Source organism: Lissotriton helveticus, chromosome 10 (assembly GCF_964261635.1).
Source record: "Lissotriton helveticus chromosome 10, aLisHel1.1, whole genome shotgun sequence".
In the NCBI taxonomy this organism is placed as follows: domain Eukaryota; kingdom Metazoa; phylum Chordata; class Amphibia; order Caudata; family Salamandridae; genus Lissotriton; species Lissotriton helveticus.
Genome location: NC_136071.1, coordinates 981,084,408 through 981,100,880, shown reverse-complemented (window position 1 = coordinate 981,100,880; position 16,473 = coordinate 981,084,408). Strand labels below are relative to the sequence as shown.

Genomic DNA, 16,473 nt, shown 5'->3' with positions numbered 1-16,473 from the left:
TTTAACAAGTTTAGCCATATTCTGAGCTGCAAAACGTGGAGCATGCAACATTTTTACATAAACAAAATTCGGCCAGATTTAAACTTAACACCTTTCTGCTGGAAAAAAAATGCAGTATTTTTGTACAATTGGAATCCAGATCGAAGTACAAATTTCAGGACAGTAAACTAAATTCAACATTTCAGAAAAATATTTTGATAACATGTTCAAGAATGCATTATTGAACCTCGCTTTACTGCCCATCAGCAATAATCAGGAATCCTTATTTATTACACTGTACTAGGCATAACAGAAGGGGCTTAGCGGGCCAGACGGTTCCTTACGGTGGGACCCTGTGTTCTTGGCAAGAAGGCAGACCTGCTTTGTTCGCGGAGGCACCAGTGAGATGTTAATTCGGCTGTCGAAGATTCCTTCCTGCCCTCGTTGCTTGTGAAGGGGCCCATTGCTAACACAGACCCCCGTATCGATGTAGCGTTGACACTGGGGGCCGGGATGCCTGGTGCAGGGACTGTAACCAGGCAAGGACCATGCCCAAGATGGTGGCCCCGCTTTGATTGCGGCGGGCACGATTTTAACCCTCCTGCGCCACGGTGCTCGTGTGTGCATGACGGCTCCTGGCCGTCCAGGCACACGGCACCAGAGGAATTTCTATTCCCCCCCCAAAAAAAAGCTTCGGGAGCTGGGTAAGAGTTTCCCCAGCTCCAGAGGGCCCCTCGTGTTTCTGTGAAATGATGATTGTTGGACTTGGCCCTTTGGCCAGGTTCACCCCGAAACTTTTTTGCATTTGCCAAGCCTGTTTCTGTAACCTGGTGTTGGTGATTTTAGGCCTCTGCGCACTTTTTCACTGTGGTCCAGTCTAAAGTGCGTGCGCTCTCTGTGTGTGTGTGGTGAGAGTGGCCTGCCCTCCCATAGGAATGCATTGGGAATATGTGTGTCCATGGTAGTTCCTGATGTGTAGGGAGTGCAGGGTCGAGTTTGGTATGTGCGAACTCGTGTGATTAAATGCTGCGCGATGATGTGCGCAGATTTATTGTGTCTAGTGTGGAAGTGCCACTTCTAGAAGTTGGCATGTCTGTGCAGTGAATGTGAATTGACTGTCTGGCTTGTGATTGGCTGGAGCTGGCTGGTGTGCCTGGCTCCAGGAGTCAGGATGGGTCTGCCCCGGTGGTGAATGGAGAGATTTGCATGTTAATGGGAGGGAGGAGTGCACCTGGGACCTGAATAGGGCTGGGCCTTCCCTCCCCTCCACAATGCTGGCTCCACCCCCTGTGGTGTGTCTGATGTCCCTGGCCCACCCTGTGAATAGGCAGAGGGGCTGAGCAAAACAAAGTGCTCAAGAACCAGTTGCATCAGCTTTTAAGAAGAACGTACTGTATGTTTTTATACCTTTTAAAGATTTTAACAAAAAGCTGTACATTGTTTTACTAATAACTAATTATGTATATTACCCTGAATTTTACTCGATTTGGTTTCAAAGACTAAGGTCTAAATAAACAGAGTTTTTCTCTCTCTCTCTCAGTTGCATCTGGTTAGCCCCTTGCCTGCACCTTTGACAACAAAGGGTTTCTGTGTATAAAAGAGGGTCTGTGACCCCAAGTAAATGTTCTTGTTTCCAACTGTAGTGAATCAGCCACTTTAGTGGTCTGATGCTCTGTGATGACCCTCGATCACCACCATTGTGTACTGACTTTAGTGTGCTATGTTACCTTAGCCTTAATATAGGATGGTCTTGCATTACAATAATCTTGCTAAAGAATAGAAGGTATGGGATGTCGAGGTGCAGTGTTGTTGGTGATGGTGCACACATGTGCTCCATAGTGGATACTGAGGGATTAAGCGCATAGTGTTATTTGAGTTAGGTGAATTATGACTTTAGCCTATTGGCTTTGACGTGGTCGAATATCATTCTGCTTTCCAAGTAGTAGAGGCCTATGCTTGAGCAACTCCATATTCTAAACTGCAGCCATCTTCTGAGCTTCTGTAGGTGAGAGGTGATATTTGAGATTACATGTGTTGTTCACCAGCAGTGAACCAGAGCAGACCAGTTCTTATCGAGAGGAATGTGCCTTCTTCGCATTGGCGTCATAACAAAACGCTTGGCCAGCTGCTGTTGGGTGCCTGGTGTGGAAAGGTACAGGAATCTTGTGAGAAATGTAGGCGGGTTCTTCCAGAAGCTTCGATAGAGGATAGAGTTCTATATTAGAGAAAGGGGGTCCGGGAGATGCTGAGATGCTGGTCTGGTGTTTGGCGGTCTGGTGATACATCACGGTGCAGACGTGCAGTCGTGTTTGTGCAACAGAGAGTCCTGACCCAACCAGAGAGGGAAAGAGAGCCGGACCCTTCTTCAGATGACAAGACGCCTAAGATTATGGCGAGGTGTTCCATGTATATCTAACTTTATCTAACTATGCTTTTATTTTCAGGCTCTATGTATATGTATGTGTTGATGATTGCTACTAATGTTTACTGTGATGTTTAGTTATTTCTTTCTTTTGTCATCCTATTATCATGTAGTCAGTCAGTCAGTCAATTATCTTTATTCGATTATTAAAAATCATAAAAGAGCGAGCAGTGGTACATAACAACATTTCATCAAGACACATTATAATATAGATCAATACATTGTTAAAAAACCCTAAAATCTCATTATACAGAATAAGTTCTACATTAATGTTAAAAAAGAATAAAATCAGTAATATATAAAAATAAACATTAATCTGGGACTAGGTGCCTAATTCTGAAGACGATGCTTATTTATACGTACACCTGCAACCAAAAAACTAGCTACATAAAATGCTACTTTTGAGTTCGGAAGTAGTTGCAGGTACATCATGGCTGGTTTTACCTGTGTAAAACCCAGATTGCACAGTATTGGCAACAAATATTTTTTCCTGATCTCTTTGTAATGGCTGCAGAAGAAAATAAAATGAATCGTATCCTGAGTGGAAAAAAAGTCACAATCACATGGTTCAGCATTTTCCGGTCTACTCCACTTTTTTAAATTACCCAGAATGAAGGGAATCAGGTCCAGACGAAATCTTGTTAGAAGGAAACGATGGTATGGTTTATTTATCAAAAAAAGGTATGGTTCCATACCTGGTGCAGATGTTAACATACAGTGTTTCCTGACCGTAGATTTATTTAACTCTGTGGCTTCCCTCTCCAAAACATAATAATTTGTCAGGAGAGTTTTGACTATTTTTATGTCTTCCTGATTTATCAAATGAGGAGAAGAAAAAAGTTCGGGTCGGCCAACTAAAGTTAACTGCGTCTGAATATATTTTAACCATGGGATATTGTGTGCTCTATCCAGGGCTAAACAGTCTTTAAGGATATAATGATTTAAAGTAAGCTCCTGGTTTAGCCAGACTTTCAACCATCCAATAACTGGGGCTGATTTTAAAATGTCGGTAATATAGCCCAGTCCAAGCTCTGTGTGTATTATGTATGTAGAAGTCGATTGGGGGACCGAAAGCAAAGTTCTCAAAAATTTATTTTCTACTTTCTGAATTTTATCAAGTTCATGATTTTTGTACCCCCAAACAACAGAGCCGTATTGAGCAACCGACAGACACTTAGCTTTGTAGACCTTTATAATGCTCTCCATGGGACGGGCTCCAAGTTTTCTAGCGAAACCAAGCAACCCGGCAGCCGCTCTTGCTACAGCGTTGCTTTTAGCCAGAAACTGAGGGCCCCACGTGCCCTTTTCATCAAAGGTCACCCCTAGGTAGGGAAAGGTTGGAACTCTCCTAACCTCTTTCCCAGCACAGAAAAAAGTTTTAGACTTTCTTTTCCTGCCTGCGGCTCCTGCTATCATTACATGGGATTTTTCTACGTTAGTTTTCATGTCCAAAGAGGTCATGAAATCCCCAAAGGATAAAAGGAGTTTGTTTAATGCCACTCCAGAGCGTGCTAAGAGGACGGCATCATCCGCGTACAGGAGGACAGGTATCTTTATCTCACCTGCACGCGGGATATCTGTATGGGAGACGGCCAGGACTGCCTCGAGGTCATTTATGTAGAGAGTAAAGAGGAGGGGGGCAAGGATACATCCTTGCCTAACCCCCCTCTCTGACTTAAAGTGACAAGTACATCTTCCTTCGCTGGTCACTCTGACCGAGGTTTTAAGGTCTCTGTGTAGCTCCGCCAGATACCTCACCAAGGGAGCATCAATGCCCATGGACAAAAGAACCCCCCACAGCTTGGCCCTGTTGACCAGGTCGAAAGCTGAGGAGAGGTCCATAAAGGCCATGTACAGTGAACCCCCCTTGGCAACTACGTATTTATTTATGATCAGTTCTAGATTTAAACACTGATCTAAGGTTCCTCTTTTGGCTCTAAAACCATATTGTGCATTTGATAAGGCACCCTTTCCTTCTAAAAGCTGAGTCAGTCTACCTAAAAGGACTCTCCCCAAGATTTTAACACTAGAGTCAATAAGGGAGATTGGCCTATAACAGGCCGGGTCTGTTCTTTGTCCCTTTTTAAAAATCGGTATTATGGTCGACTTAGACCAGCTAGTGGGAAAAATAAAATCTCTTGTAGCATTAAAAATATTAGTGAGAATTTTGGTACTTAGTTCAGGAGCACTCTTAAAGAAATCTGCGGGAACCCCATCGGGGCCCGGAGCCTTTTTAGAGTGTGTGTCGCTAATCGCTTTTTTTACCTCCTCAATGCTAAACGGGGGGATGATAGCTACTGCTTGTGTAGATTGTATTTCACAGCCTAGAATGTTATCAGGGCAGCTGTAGATATTACTGAAATGTGTGACCCACTGTTCGTCGGGTATGGTGCAATCTGCTCTCTTTTTCTCTAAACCCACAAAAAAAGGATGGTTTATTATCGCCCAAAATCTAGAACTATCCCTCTATGTATCGGGCGATAAAAGATCGTTCCAGGCCTCGTTTTTAATCTCAAATTTCCTCGTCCTGATAGCATTATTATAATTTTTTCTCAATGATGCTATCTGTTCTTTGTCTCTTGGTTTGTTTTTTAGAGCCTTCAGGAGGATTGAGTGAGCCTTGGAGCAATTTGAGTCGAACCATTTTGGGCCCCTATCTACATGGGGCTTGTTCTTTACAGTCAGGTCTAAATTGACCTGTCGGCAAATAACGTTAAAAGCTTCTATCAAAGTGGTAGCAGAGTAATTATTATTTAAGCAGATTGCAACCTCCTCCTCAACTTTAGCCAGGGAATCCTGTATAAAGGTAATTAGGGTTACTTGATCCCATTTCAGTCTGCGATTTTGATCTCCCAGCACTAGGTCGGTCGCACATAAAACTTCAATTTTTCTTTTTCCCAAAACTCCCTGGGATACAATCTCTAAAATTACAGGGTTATGGTCACTAAAAACTGAAGTTTCTACCTTGTAATTAAACACTTCAGACATAATACCAGACGATAAAAAAATATAATCCACAATTGTGCCAGTGTTGTTACCCACATATGTTGGTAGCTTCAAACATGTGTTGCTACTATAAAATTCATAGAGATTAAAAGTCGCTAAGAGTGATTCCAGAGCCTCTCCACGTGATGAGTGTTCAAAATGCGGGGTGGGGAGGTAGGGGGAGAAATCCTCGTATTCCACGCGGCAATCCATATTACATGGGTGAATATTATAGTCTCCCATGAGAATCACATCAAAACCATGAACATTATTCTCACTGTGGGTGGACAGGAAATCCTCTAGCGTTACCAAATGCTCGTTCATGATTTGACTGACGGGAGAATTATAAAAATTAACAAATAATATAGGCTGTGCGTTTTGTATGGTTAATTCAACCGCTAAAATATTTGTTGAGTTGGTTTTAATCTGTCTTGGCTTTCCTTGGATATCCAAGGAAATATATATGGCCAAGCCCCCCTTTGCCCTTCCAGAATTGCTAGGTACTGCAGGAACAAAGAAATGGGAAAAGCCGTCTAGAACAAGTCTGTCTGACGTTTCCCAAGTCTCTTGGAAGGCAAGAATGTTGTTGGATCTGACCATCTCCAGCCAGTTCTTATCGTTGAATTTGGATCTGATACCAGCGACATTCCAGCTCATGATTCTGCAGGCCCTGGAACCTTTAAGTTTTGGATCTAATTGTCCGTGGACATGCAAAAGACCCTCATCGTTTGGATCTTTACTAAGAGAGAGTCAATCGTTTTGATCCATGAAGGATAATGGGGCATAGCGATTGAATAATTGAAGAGGTTCTACGAAAGAATTTTGCTGTGGAAGAAGGGGATAATGAACCATTGCATTATGTCTTACATCTCGCCCCCATCTAGGATTACTGTCCCAACATCTATCCCACCCTGGCGCAGGGGTCCTTGGATGAGTGACGTTCTGTTGCTCCCCATAGAAAAACTTCAGAGTTAAAGGAACAACAGTGCCCTGTCTGCGTTGAGGAGGAAGTAAGTTAGCAAGTATATTAGGGAGAACATCCTGATTTGAGAGGCTCACTGCCACGCAGTCCCCTTTAAACTTTTTCGGCCGGTTTCCCAGCCAGGGGACCCTGGTTGCTGACTTAATAACATTTGCCAATTGGTGTTTTCCCCCTGGAGCTAACCGCATGTTACTGGTTAGCCAGTGCAAGGCCTTGCTTGTAAGGGAGGTAGGGCTTTCCACTATTCCCCCTTCCAGAGGCGGGACATTCGCTAGCACAAGAACCACTGGTGTGGCCTCGACTAAAAATTGTAGGGGGTCCGTGGGATGAGCAATTGCTGGGGGTAGGCTGACAGAGGGATTATTATCTGTTGAGATGTTAAATAAAAGCGGGCCCTCGTTAGTAGTGATGGATGATGTTGAAGGTTCGGGCGGTAAGTTCTCAGCAGACAGCTGAGTCCCTAGACCATCACTTACAATCTCTCTAACCACACTTCCCCCTGTATTATTGCTCAAATTTGTAATTATCGTAGTAATATTTTCAACCCCTCCTGCAACCGTGGTGTGGAGACCACCCAATCTTTTGATCTCCGCTTGCAGTTTATCAATTTTAGATATTAAAGGCTTTACAATGGCATTAATTTTTAGCTCAAGAAAGTCAGCAATCCTTTCAAAACATGTGTCCTCAAAAATGTGATTTTGTTTATCCTCCAATAAATTTACTTGCTTTGTCTTTGGGGTAGTAGCCTTCTTCCTTCTTGTCCCTGGACGTAGTCCACCCTGCTTGGGTGGATTTTTAGTACATAAACGTCTTGGCCTTGTTGCACGCCCTTTGGGTGTTTCCTCATCAAGTGTAGCCTGTGTATGTTTCTCCTGGTCAGAGTCAATGTCAGTATCACTTTCGACCTGTATATTAGAAGCCTCAGAGGCTGGGGCTACATTTTCTGATGCGCTGCTTAATCCTTGAAAGATTGGGCCTCTAATTATGCTGTCCTGATTGACTTCCTGCAAGATAGTGTCATCAATCAAGATGGATGCAGTCGGGGATAAACAACGAAGGTCTGGGGATTGACTTAAGCCAAGAGAGTTTCTCCTCTGTGTATTTATTTTTTTCACAGTCTGAACAAGGTAGTTGTCAAGGGTGTTTTGTGGGACTTCCTTTGATTTCGTAGACATATTTGCGATGTACTCACAGCCTTATGTTTTAAACTAAAATAATAACAAATCAGATGCTCTTAAAACTTAGAGTCTTACTTACAAAGGTGAGTCCGGCAGCGTTTCTGGCCCTGCCCCTGCCTCCTCGTGCCGATGAGGGCCGTAGAGGGCCCGCCCTTTGCCCGGGCTTAGCTCCGGACGTCCCGCTCGCGTCCCGCGACGCGGGGATGCTTCTCGCTTTATGGGTGGTGTTGGCGCTCTCTGGCGCGTGTGTCGTCACCTCGCACGCGCCGCCGCAAGGCCTGCCGGGTGTTGTGGTCCCCCGGAGCGGCGGCGCAGAGTCTGATGACTTCGTGACTCTTGGCGGTGGCGGCTGGAACGTCTAGCGCTTCTGGTGCCTGCTAGGGACTCTCGGCGGTGGCGGCGGTATGTGACTCTCCCCCGCTCTGCCGGGATGCTTCTCGCTTTATGGGTGGTGTTGGCGCTCTCTGGCGCGTGTGTCGTCACCTCGCACGCGCCGCCGCAAGGCCTGCCGGGTGTTGTGGTCCCCCGGAGCGGCGGCGCGGAGTCTGATGCCTTCGTGACTCTTGGCGGTGGCGGCTGGAACGTCTAGCGCTTCTGGTGCCTGCTAGGGACTCTCGGCGGTGGCGGCGGTATGTGACTCTCTATTATCATGTAATAAAGAAGCCCTAGAGCATATCATTTGTTTGTATTCCTTGTGAGGGAAGGTCGGGACCCTTTTTTACCAAGTACTTACAGAGGGATGGGCGATTCCCCTCTAATGGGTAATTGTTGATACGGGAGGGAAATCGGCTCCCATCAGGGATGTCTAAATTCTAATTATTCTATCCAATACATTGCTAGGAGGAGCATGCGTTGTGTACCCTCTCAGATGGGGAGGTGTTGTGAATTGCTGCGTAACCTCTCGGATGGGGAGGTGTTGTGACTTGTTGTTATTTGCGAGTTCCTCGGCAATGGTCTTATATGTTGTCAGTGTTTATTCCTTTCTTGGGTAAGTATTGTGAAATGTGGTGTCTTTCTGGATCCTGAGAAAGGATGTGGTAAGTAATGGTCTGGTGACTGACAGAAGCACCAAAACATACAAAGAAGTAGGTCATTACACCAACTCAAATTTACCAGGGGCGTGCTGCTGCTGGGGCCCAAGGGAAGGCTTGAATCCCTGGGCCCTGCCCAGCCCCTGGATGCTGGAGGATTTTCCTTTGCTGGGAGCTGCTGTGCTCCATCTCTCATGCCCAGGACCTCTGGGAGCTATTTCCTCATTTGTGGATTTTGTGCAGGCTTGCAGCAGCCTCCCTGCGCCTTAGTTTGGGCTGAGCGCGCTTTAATTTAATTTCTCTAGAGAAGGGAGAGCCTGAGGGCTGAGCAGCGCAGCGCTGCAGCCTTTGTCGAGGGAATCCCCCTCGCAGGGATTCCCCCCCTCCTTGAGTCATTACGGGTGCCACCCGCTTCGTTAATTATTTTTATTACGGGTGCCCACCCCATTTTAAAGAGTTCCAAAGCGGGTGCCCACCCCGCGTTATATTTTGAATTATAGAGGGAGCCTACCCCTCATTTCTGCCCTCAAAAGTTCACCGCCGCGGCCCGTGGCGAACACAGGAAGCCAGGCCCGCGCCACCTGACTGTGGGCGGGGCCTGGGGAGTTCAACTTCCGCTTCCCCCTGCGGGGGGGAAGCCGTGTCACGCCGCCGTGAGGACCGATGGCAGCGCGGGGCTCCCAGAGGTATGCACCTGCCGTCAGCGAGGCTCTCGGGAGGGAGAGAGAGAGCCCCACTCGCTGCCGTGACGACGTCCGCCGAGGCACCCATGAGCGAGGGATAGCCCCGGCAGACTGCCGGAAGAAGACAGCATCCCCCGCCGCCTCCGGAGAGCAGCCGGTGAGTAGGGCTGCCTGGAGGGGAGGAGGGGGGGGGGGGGGGGGGGGAAGAGTGTGCAAGTGATTCCCGCGCAGCACTGAGCGCCCCGCTTGACAGAGGGCCGCTCCCACGTGGAGCACAGAGTTAGGGCGGCCCCGGATGGCAGTGGCCCGCCCCACCGTTTTTACCGAGCCCATGCGTGACTCCAACGATGGCCTATATTTGTTTAGAAGTCCCCGTGAGGGGCTTGGGGGCATTTATTTCGTTAGGGAGCCAGTGGGCTCCAGGGTAGGCAAGTTTCCATTGCGGAGCCCCATGGCTCCGAGGCCCCAGTTATTTTGAGAGCCAAATGGCTTACAGGGGTACAGTGTTTATTTTAGAGAGCCCCGTGTGGCTCCAGCGCTCCACCGTGTTTTAAGTGAACATGGTGATTTCCAGAGCCTAGATGGCTCCAACTAAGGGCTCGTTTGTGTTCAGAGCCTAGAGGGCTCCACCGTTTTGCGCATGATTTGTTCTAGAGCCTAGAGGGCTCCAACCTGTGGCGCAGTTTGTCCTAAGGGCCAGTGAGAGCCCATGCCGACCTTGGCCTTTCCCAGCTGCGCAGCACTTAGTGCCAGCTGCAGCGTTTAGGCCCCAGTTATTGTTCTCAGCTGCCCAGCAAGTAGTGGGCAGCTACGACATTTAGGTTTGCGCAGATGGCGCACCCCTGACTGGCGCTGCCTTAGCAGCGCGCCCCGACATTCTGGACACAGGGCATTTGAGCCCCTTCTTGAGATGGCCAGTTGGCCAGGGGGCTGGTATGTGGATAGGGCACGAGGCCCTAGTGTGATTGATGTGCTTTAAATGTGGTGCTAGGAAATGTAATGCATTTAGTATGTTTTACACACCCTGTGTTTGATACCACTAGAGATGGTTTTACCTATGGAGGTTTGTGTTAGTGAGATTGTACTTCACTGTGATTTACGCCCCTAATGTGAGAGATACTTAGGAGGTAGGGTCTAAAGTGTTTAGACTAGTGAGGTTAGCGCAGGATGTAATTCGCGCCTGATGGGAATGTGCATAATATAAAGTTATGTTACAGGTTGAGGTGGAGTACAGTGAATACCAGTGGCTACTGGTTGTAGGTTTATGATCTATTTTTACTTGTACCAATTTCTGCTAAGTGTTGATCCTGACAGTGGCCCACGTGGCCCTGTCCTGTGTAAATAATCCCTTGTGAATATTGCCCGTGCCAGTTGGCACAATGTATATTGCATGATTACTATCTGATGTGTTTTGAGAATACAAAGGCTATTTTTATATAACCTTGTGTGGAGTTCCTTTTGTAGTGTGCCTGGGTTTTTGTTGCTGTGTGCGTGCGCAAATGCTTTACACATTGCCTCAGGGATAAGCCTGACTGCTCGTGCCAAGCTACCAAGGGGGTGAGCGGGGTTATCTTTGGCGTGTAACTCCCTTGCCCTGACTAGAGTGGTGGTTTCTGCCTGGCTTTGGCGCAAGCCTTAGCCAACCAGAAATACCAGTTCTAACAATGATCAGCGTGCACGTCGCACTGATGTCATGCCCTTGCCTGTCGTGGGTACTTGACCCACCCACACAAGTGAGGTATCATTTTTATCAGGAGACCTGCGGGAACATTGGGTGGTAGGAACATTCAGGTACATCCTACCGCCTCCCCCCTCCCTGTGAGAAGTGCCTTGATGATCGGCGACTATATCAGGCCGCGGGGGGTGCCATCTGAGAGTGCGCTGTACTAAGGGATTGGCAGCCATAGTGTTGGTGGGCTATTACAGCCTTCCCTACCTTCCAGGGCCTGGTGGAGGACCTTCCTTATGCCCTTTACCTCTTGATGCGCAGAGGGCCTGTGTCGGTGACCACCTCCAGGGCCTTTGGAGGCGGACTTGAGCCCAAATACTACCTGTGGCGCCTACGGGTCTCCGGCGGCCGGATGGGGAACCCTCTACTTCCCGCATCACACGAGGGGTGGCCTGCCCACTTCGGAGGTCAATCGGGCCACGCGAGCTTGACACAGAGCCACTATTTGTTCACCAGGGCTGTGGCAGTGACATTTGCGCACTGTGTGGAGGCCTGTGAGGGGCTACAGCGGGACTTGTGGGGCCCCCCTCGATCTCCCAAGCTGGGAGCAGGAGAGGTGTGTTGGACTACAGAATGGCCCATTAATAGGTGCCCCCCTGTGTTTTTGGCCCCAGTTATGCTGGGTCCCCTGGGCCCCCTCCTATCCTTCCTCTTGACGGCCCTGTGAGCGGCGGCCAGGTCGGGCTTGTTGGGCTGGGCTCCACCGTTTCTGCAGCCCACGGCCGGATCCGACGGACCCTGAGTTCCCGCGTTGGGGTTTGGCAAAAGGGACACGTGGCGTTTCGCTTGATACAATTTTATGACAAAATGGAAATAGAGTTTGTATTCTAGCAATGCAAGACCAAGACACAGGTAAAACATTACATGGTTTCACCCAGGGCCGGCTTTTGGGCGGTGCGAGCGGTGCCATTGCACCGGGCACAGACATAGGGGAGTGTGCATCAGTGGCACAAAGTAAGCTGTACAACAGAAAGCAGAGCGTGATGTGTATTAATGAGGACAGGGTGAAGCGCCGCAGTAGAACACTCAGATTTGTATCATAGTGATGTACCTGTGGGGAGGAACAGTAGGTAATAGGCATAAAAGTAGCACTAGTGACACAACTTAGGAGAGGACAAGGTGCTCAGCCTCACCGGAAGACTCGTTGATGTGCCTTATGAAAACACTGAGTGCTGCAAATCAAAGGAGCACCAATTGCTGAGTCTTAACATCTGTTCCCCGTCTAATCCTTATTTAATTTACATGATATTTGAGCATACATTTTATATACTCTAAAATGTATCCTGTATATATTTAATATGCGGTTGAGAAACCATACAACTAAACACAAAAAATGTTTGTTTGTGGGGTGGGGGGCTCCAACAAAGATTGTCGCACAGGGCGCCACAACCTCTAAAGCCAGCCCTGGTTTCACCTTATGTGACAAACAAACCTCCATGCACGATCTGCAACTCTCCTACCTCCTTCCATTTGTGCATATGACAGCAGCGAGCTGGAGGCTGGTCTGCAGCGATGTAACTCTCTCAAGTTCCTGTAAAAAAGGATTAAAAAAAAGTAACAACCATATTTCATCCAGCAATCCAGAGGAATCTTCAACATCAGAAATCTTTCAGTCTTTGCATAAACCAAACCAAAAGTGCTGAAACTCCATTCTGAGACTGAGAGAACTGACAAATTACCAAGCCAATGTAGTATGCGCACAGAATCGCATCTCCGTTTATCTTGCATCTCGGAGGTTAGATTTCCAGTTTGTTTTACATGATCCTACTGCCATCTAGAGGTTGGGGCGGAGGCACACATGTCGCAAACACAAAACAGTATGCCTTTGTACTCAACAGTAGCATCTCTCTACGCAAGAAGGGGATTTAAAAAAAATGTTTCACTTTAAATTAATAATTATGTGCAAAAAGTAATCTTGTTGAGAGAATAGATCAACCGGACACCTCTTGCTCATGTTATGCGCCGCCACAAGCAATACTGAATTCAAATGAACTAATCTCTTTCTGTAGTAGCAAGCTATTCAAAGATATTACGCTGACTAACCAGACACAAATGCACTTATATATATGTAAGCAAGCTTTTAGTCCAGGTAAGCTCGGTGTAGTAAATGGAGATCCTGGGAACTAGCCCAATTAGAGAAACCTTTCATCACCTGGGATTATCCATCCACATTTCCCACCCATTCCGCTATTTTGGGGCAATAACAGGGTTTGGTGGAAGCTAGGAGAGAGGCCAAACTTCTGGTCTTCTGTCTTCGCCACCCTCACTCTCAAGGCAACCCCATTCGCTAAGAGCATTTTACCCAGCAATGCATTCCATTTCGTTGCACCTCCAACTTTCTTATCCTCTCTCTTTGTGTTGTTGTGCCTCGTCCTTTTATCAACAGCTGAACAAGCCTTGTTGGAACTTCCAGAGTTATTTGCCAGTGGGCCCGTCGACAGCTCCGTTTACTTCTCCCTCCCTATCACTATGGGGGTAATTGCCCGACCATTCTTTCTGCTCTAGCATTCATTCGTCACTCATAGTCTACTTCTTTACTACTAAAAAACAGCATGCCAGCAGGTTCGTTGCAAACAGGACTCCTCCTTTCATCCAATTCAACTTTCTTTAGCCCAGGTCTACATACTGTAGTTTTTTTTCAGCTCTTTGACGTTGTGCTCAACATCCCCAGGGTCTTTTCACAGGCATTGTATTTGGACCAGATAACCTCTTTTGACCCCTGGTTTCACATTACTGCCGTCGAAACCATACCTGAATGACCACAAGGTTAGCCCATAGGCGCTTATCTCGGCCCACAAGCCCTTATCTTCAAGCTAGACTTAGCAATCACCTGCCACTGGCCTTTATTCACCAGCTTTTCACCATCTCATCCTGATGTTCAGCACCTTCACATCTTTACTTTAAAGAGCAGTCCAGCTACTCTGCTGACCAACTCGTTTTAACCCGTTCCATCAACAGCTATACTAATTTCTTGCACTACAGCCATGTCTGGCCGGGTCTTGCCTGCTACCATCCACTTTTCTTCCAGACCGGTAACAGAGTCCACAAATAAACACGAAATGTATTAACTTAGTAGCTGACTATGCGTGATAAATGTAAAGTTCAATACTCAAATGACACGCTTCTGAAATGTACTGAGATGCAATAGGCAGGCATAGCTTTACGCTTACGTTATACAAAAGCTAACAAGCAAGTTTCTTTAACTAAAACCAAACCTAAAATTGGAGAAAAGTGCACAACGTGAATTAGAAGCTTGATCTTCAACTGAAATGCTTAGAAATGTTAGTCATTACTGCAGTGTGTTCTGGTTTAATAAATGTATTACTTTATAAGCAACATTTTATTTATAATTGTTAAGAACTTCCTATTTTCTCAAGTTTTCACATAACTGCTTGAATAAGATATTTGTGCATTATAGACCATAATTCTTGTTCATATTAAATGGAATGCATTACCTAACCGTGATTTTGTCTCAGTGTGGTTTTTTGTTCTCACAGTGAAACAAAAAGTGATGTAGAAGGCTGACCTATGCTCAACTGCCAATGGGAATTAAGGCTTATGTTTTCAGAATCTAACGACACAAGAATGTTTGCAGCTAACTTTGTGATAACTTTACAAGCTGCATGCATTTACGTGGGAACAGAGGAGCTGAACCTGTTCAATGATGAGAAATGCCACCTGATTGGCCTGCGGATGAAGCAGCCCGATACAATGTCTGACATATGTATTCACATCTTTTATATTAGTGCATGTTCCTAGGTGGATGCAATGCCTTTTTTCCTTTTCTTACCATTGCCAGACTCTTGAAGGTCGTGGCTACTGCTGCTTCCTATTGCCCGAATTGCCATTTAAATTTGACAGATTGCTACTGCAACTGTATGCTGATTTAATTTTGGATTGATTGAGACTCGGCTTTGTTTCATGAACTACTCTTTATGGGAAGTTCTGCTGCTTTCGTTTAGCTCAAAGCTTTATGCTCCTCTGAGCTCACTCTTTTTCTTTTGAATCCGAACTCTTCATGGGTTCTGCGAATCTAAACTCTGATCCCGATCTTTAATACAGGGAATTAGTCCTTTATGGAATGCGCTTAAATGTATTACTTGATGTTTGAGTCTAACCATTCTTTTTTATGAGATTTATATATGCTTATTTGATTCATTAATAATTGAAATAAAAACAACAACAAATAATGTAACTAATCTCTTCATGATAATCAAAGGTTTTAAAAACGTATCCGAACTCTTATCATTGACTGAACTTAAAACTATTAATGCAACTTAAGTTTATGGTGCTTGATTTGCTCTTTGACTCACAATACAACATTCAAAGATCTATTATTGGAGGAGAGAAGAGATAAGAAAATATTTGGGACACCTGCAACACCCCCAATGAAATAGACTCTTCGCAATCTCACTTCCGATTCTACCGTTTGCCCACCCTGGAAACTCTTCCTTATCCCCTGCATGCAGGACGGATATAAACACAATGGGACTGGGAACCCTGAGGCAGCTTGTATTGTTCACAAAAGCTATGGGTTTTCACCGATCCGGGGCTGACCAATTTCTCTCACAAAACAATTTGGAGGGACTAGACCACATTCTTGGACTGCACACCAGAATTTCACTGAAATGAAATTAGCCATATTGGGAGAAGAACTTCCCCTTGGTTTAAAGGTAACCTCACTTTTGAAACATACGAAATGGAACCACAACAAAAACCTGGAATTGAGCAAATTCTGAAATGTGATAAAGGGGAATTAATCATTATTTTGCGTTGATTTGGACTACAGGAAACTAGCAAAGATGGGTTTTAACCACTTACTGTCAGAAATTGTTACTTGATAGTTATATTTTACAAACACAAGAGAAATAGAGACTTTATCAGCAAAAAAGAAGAGCAATATTCCATCAATCAACTAGCATGCCTGATATCTTAAGACCTTGTTTTAAGAGCTTTCCGTGTGCAAAACAACATATTTTGCACCGACTAACTTCAGAGATAGACAGATCCCTTGTTGTGGCCCGTTACCCATGAGGTGGATAGAGAAAAACAAGAAGGCTCAATATGTGTTTTTTTTTTTTTTACAATAAAATTATCGGTGTGAAAACACGCAAGTAGATTCTTTTGAATCAACTGAGTCACAACAAGGGATTTGTCGATCTCTAAAGTTGGTCCTGATGAAGGCCTGGACCCTTATGGGCAATAAAGGCCGAAACCTGTTGACAGTATATGTGGGATGCTAAGGTCAACCTACACTATCGAACAACATCAACACCTCACTTTTTAATCTTACACCCGTATACTGCACTTATATTAAACGTCATTTTTTTATTCACTGCACAGATACTACCAGTACTTTTCCTAGAAAGGAAGCGGTATTCACCTAGGGAAGAGAGTACCTAGATGCGAAACCCAATCATGACGCACCCAAAACTACACCATAGCGGTGACCACTTAACACCACCAGTAGCAAATCTTGGTTGA

The 16,473-nt window shown here is 45.8% G+C and overlaps 1 protein-coding gene across 1 annotated transcript in view; it reads right to left on the bottom strand.

The window, feature by feature from the left end:
* Positions 1–16,473, bottom strand: part of VPS50 (VPS50 subunit of EARP/GARPII complex) — an 821,620-nt gene that overhangs the window by 613,231 nt on the left and 191,916 nt on the right. The window contains exon 6 of the mRNA XM_078663657.1: positions 12,450–12,520. Coding sequence (XP_078519783.1) covers positions 12,450–12,520 — 71 coding nt within the window. The remainder of the gene's footprint in view (positions 1–12,449; positions 12,521–16,473) is intronic.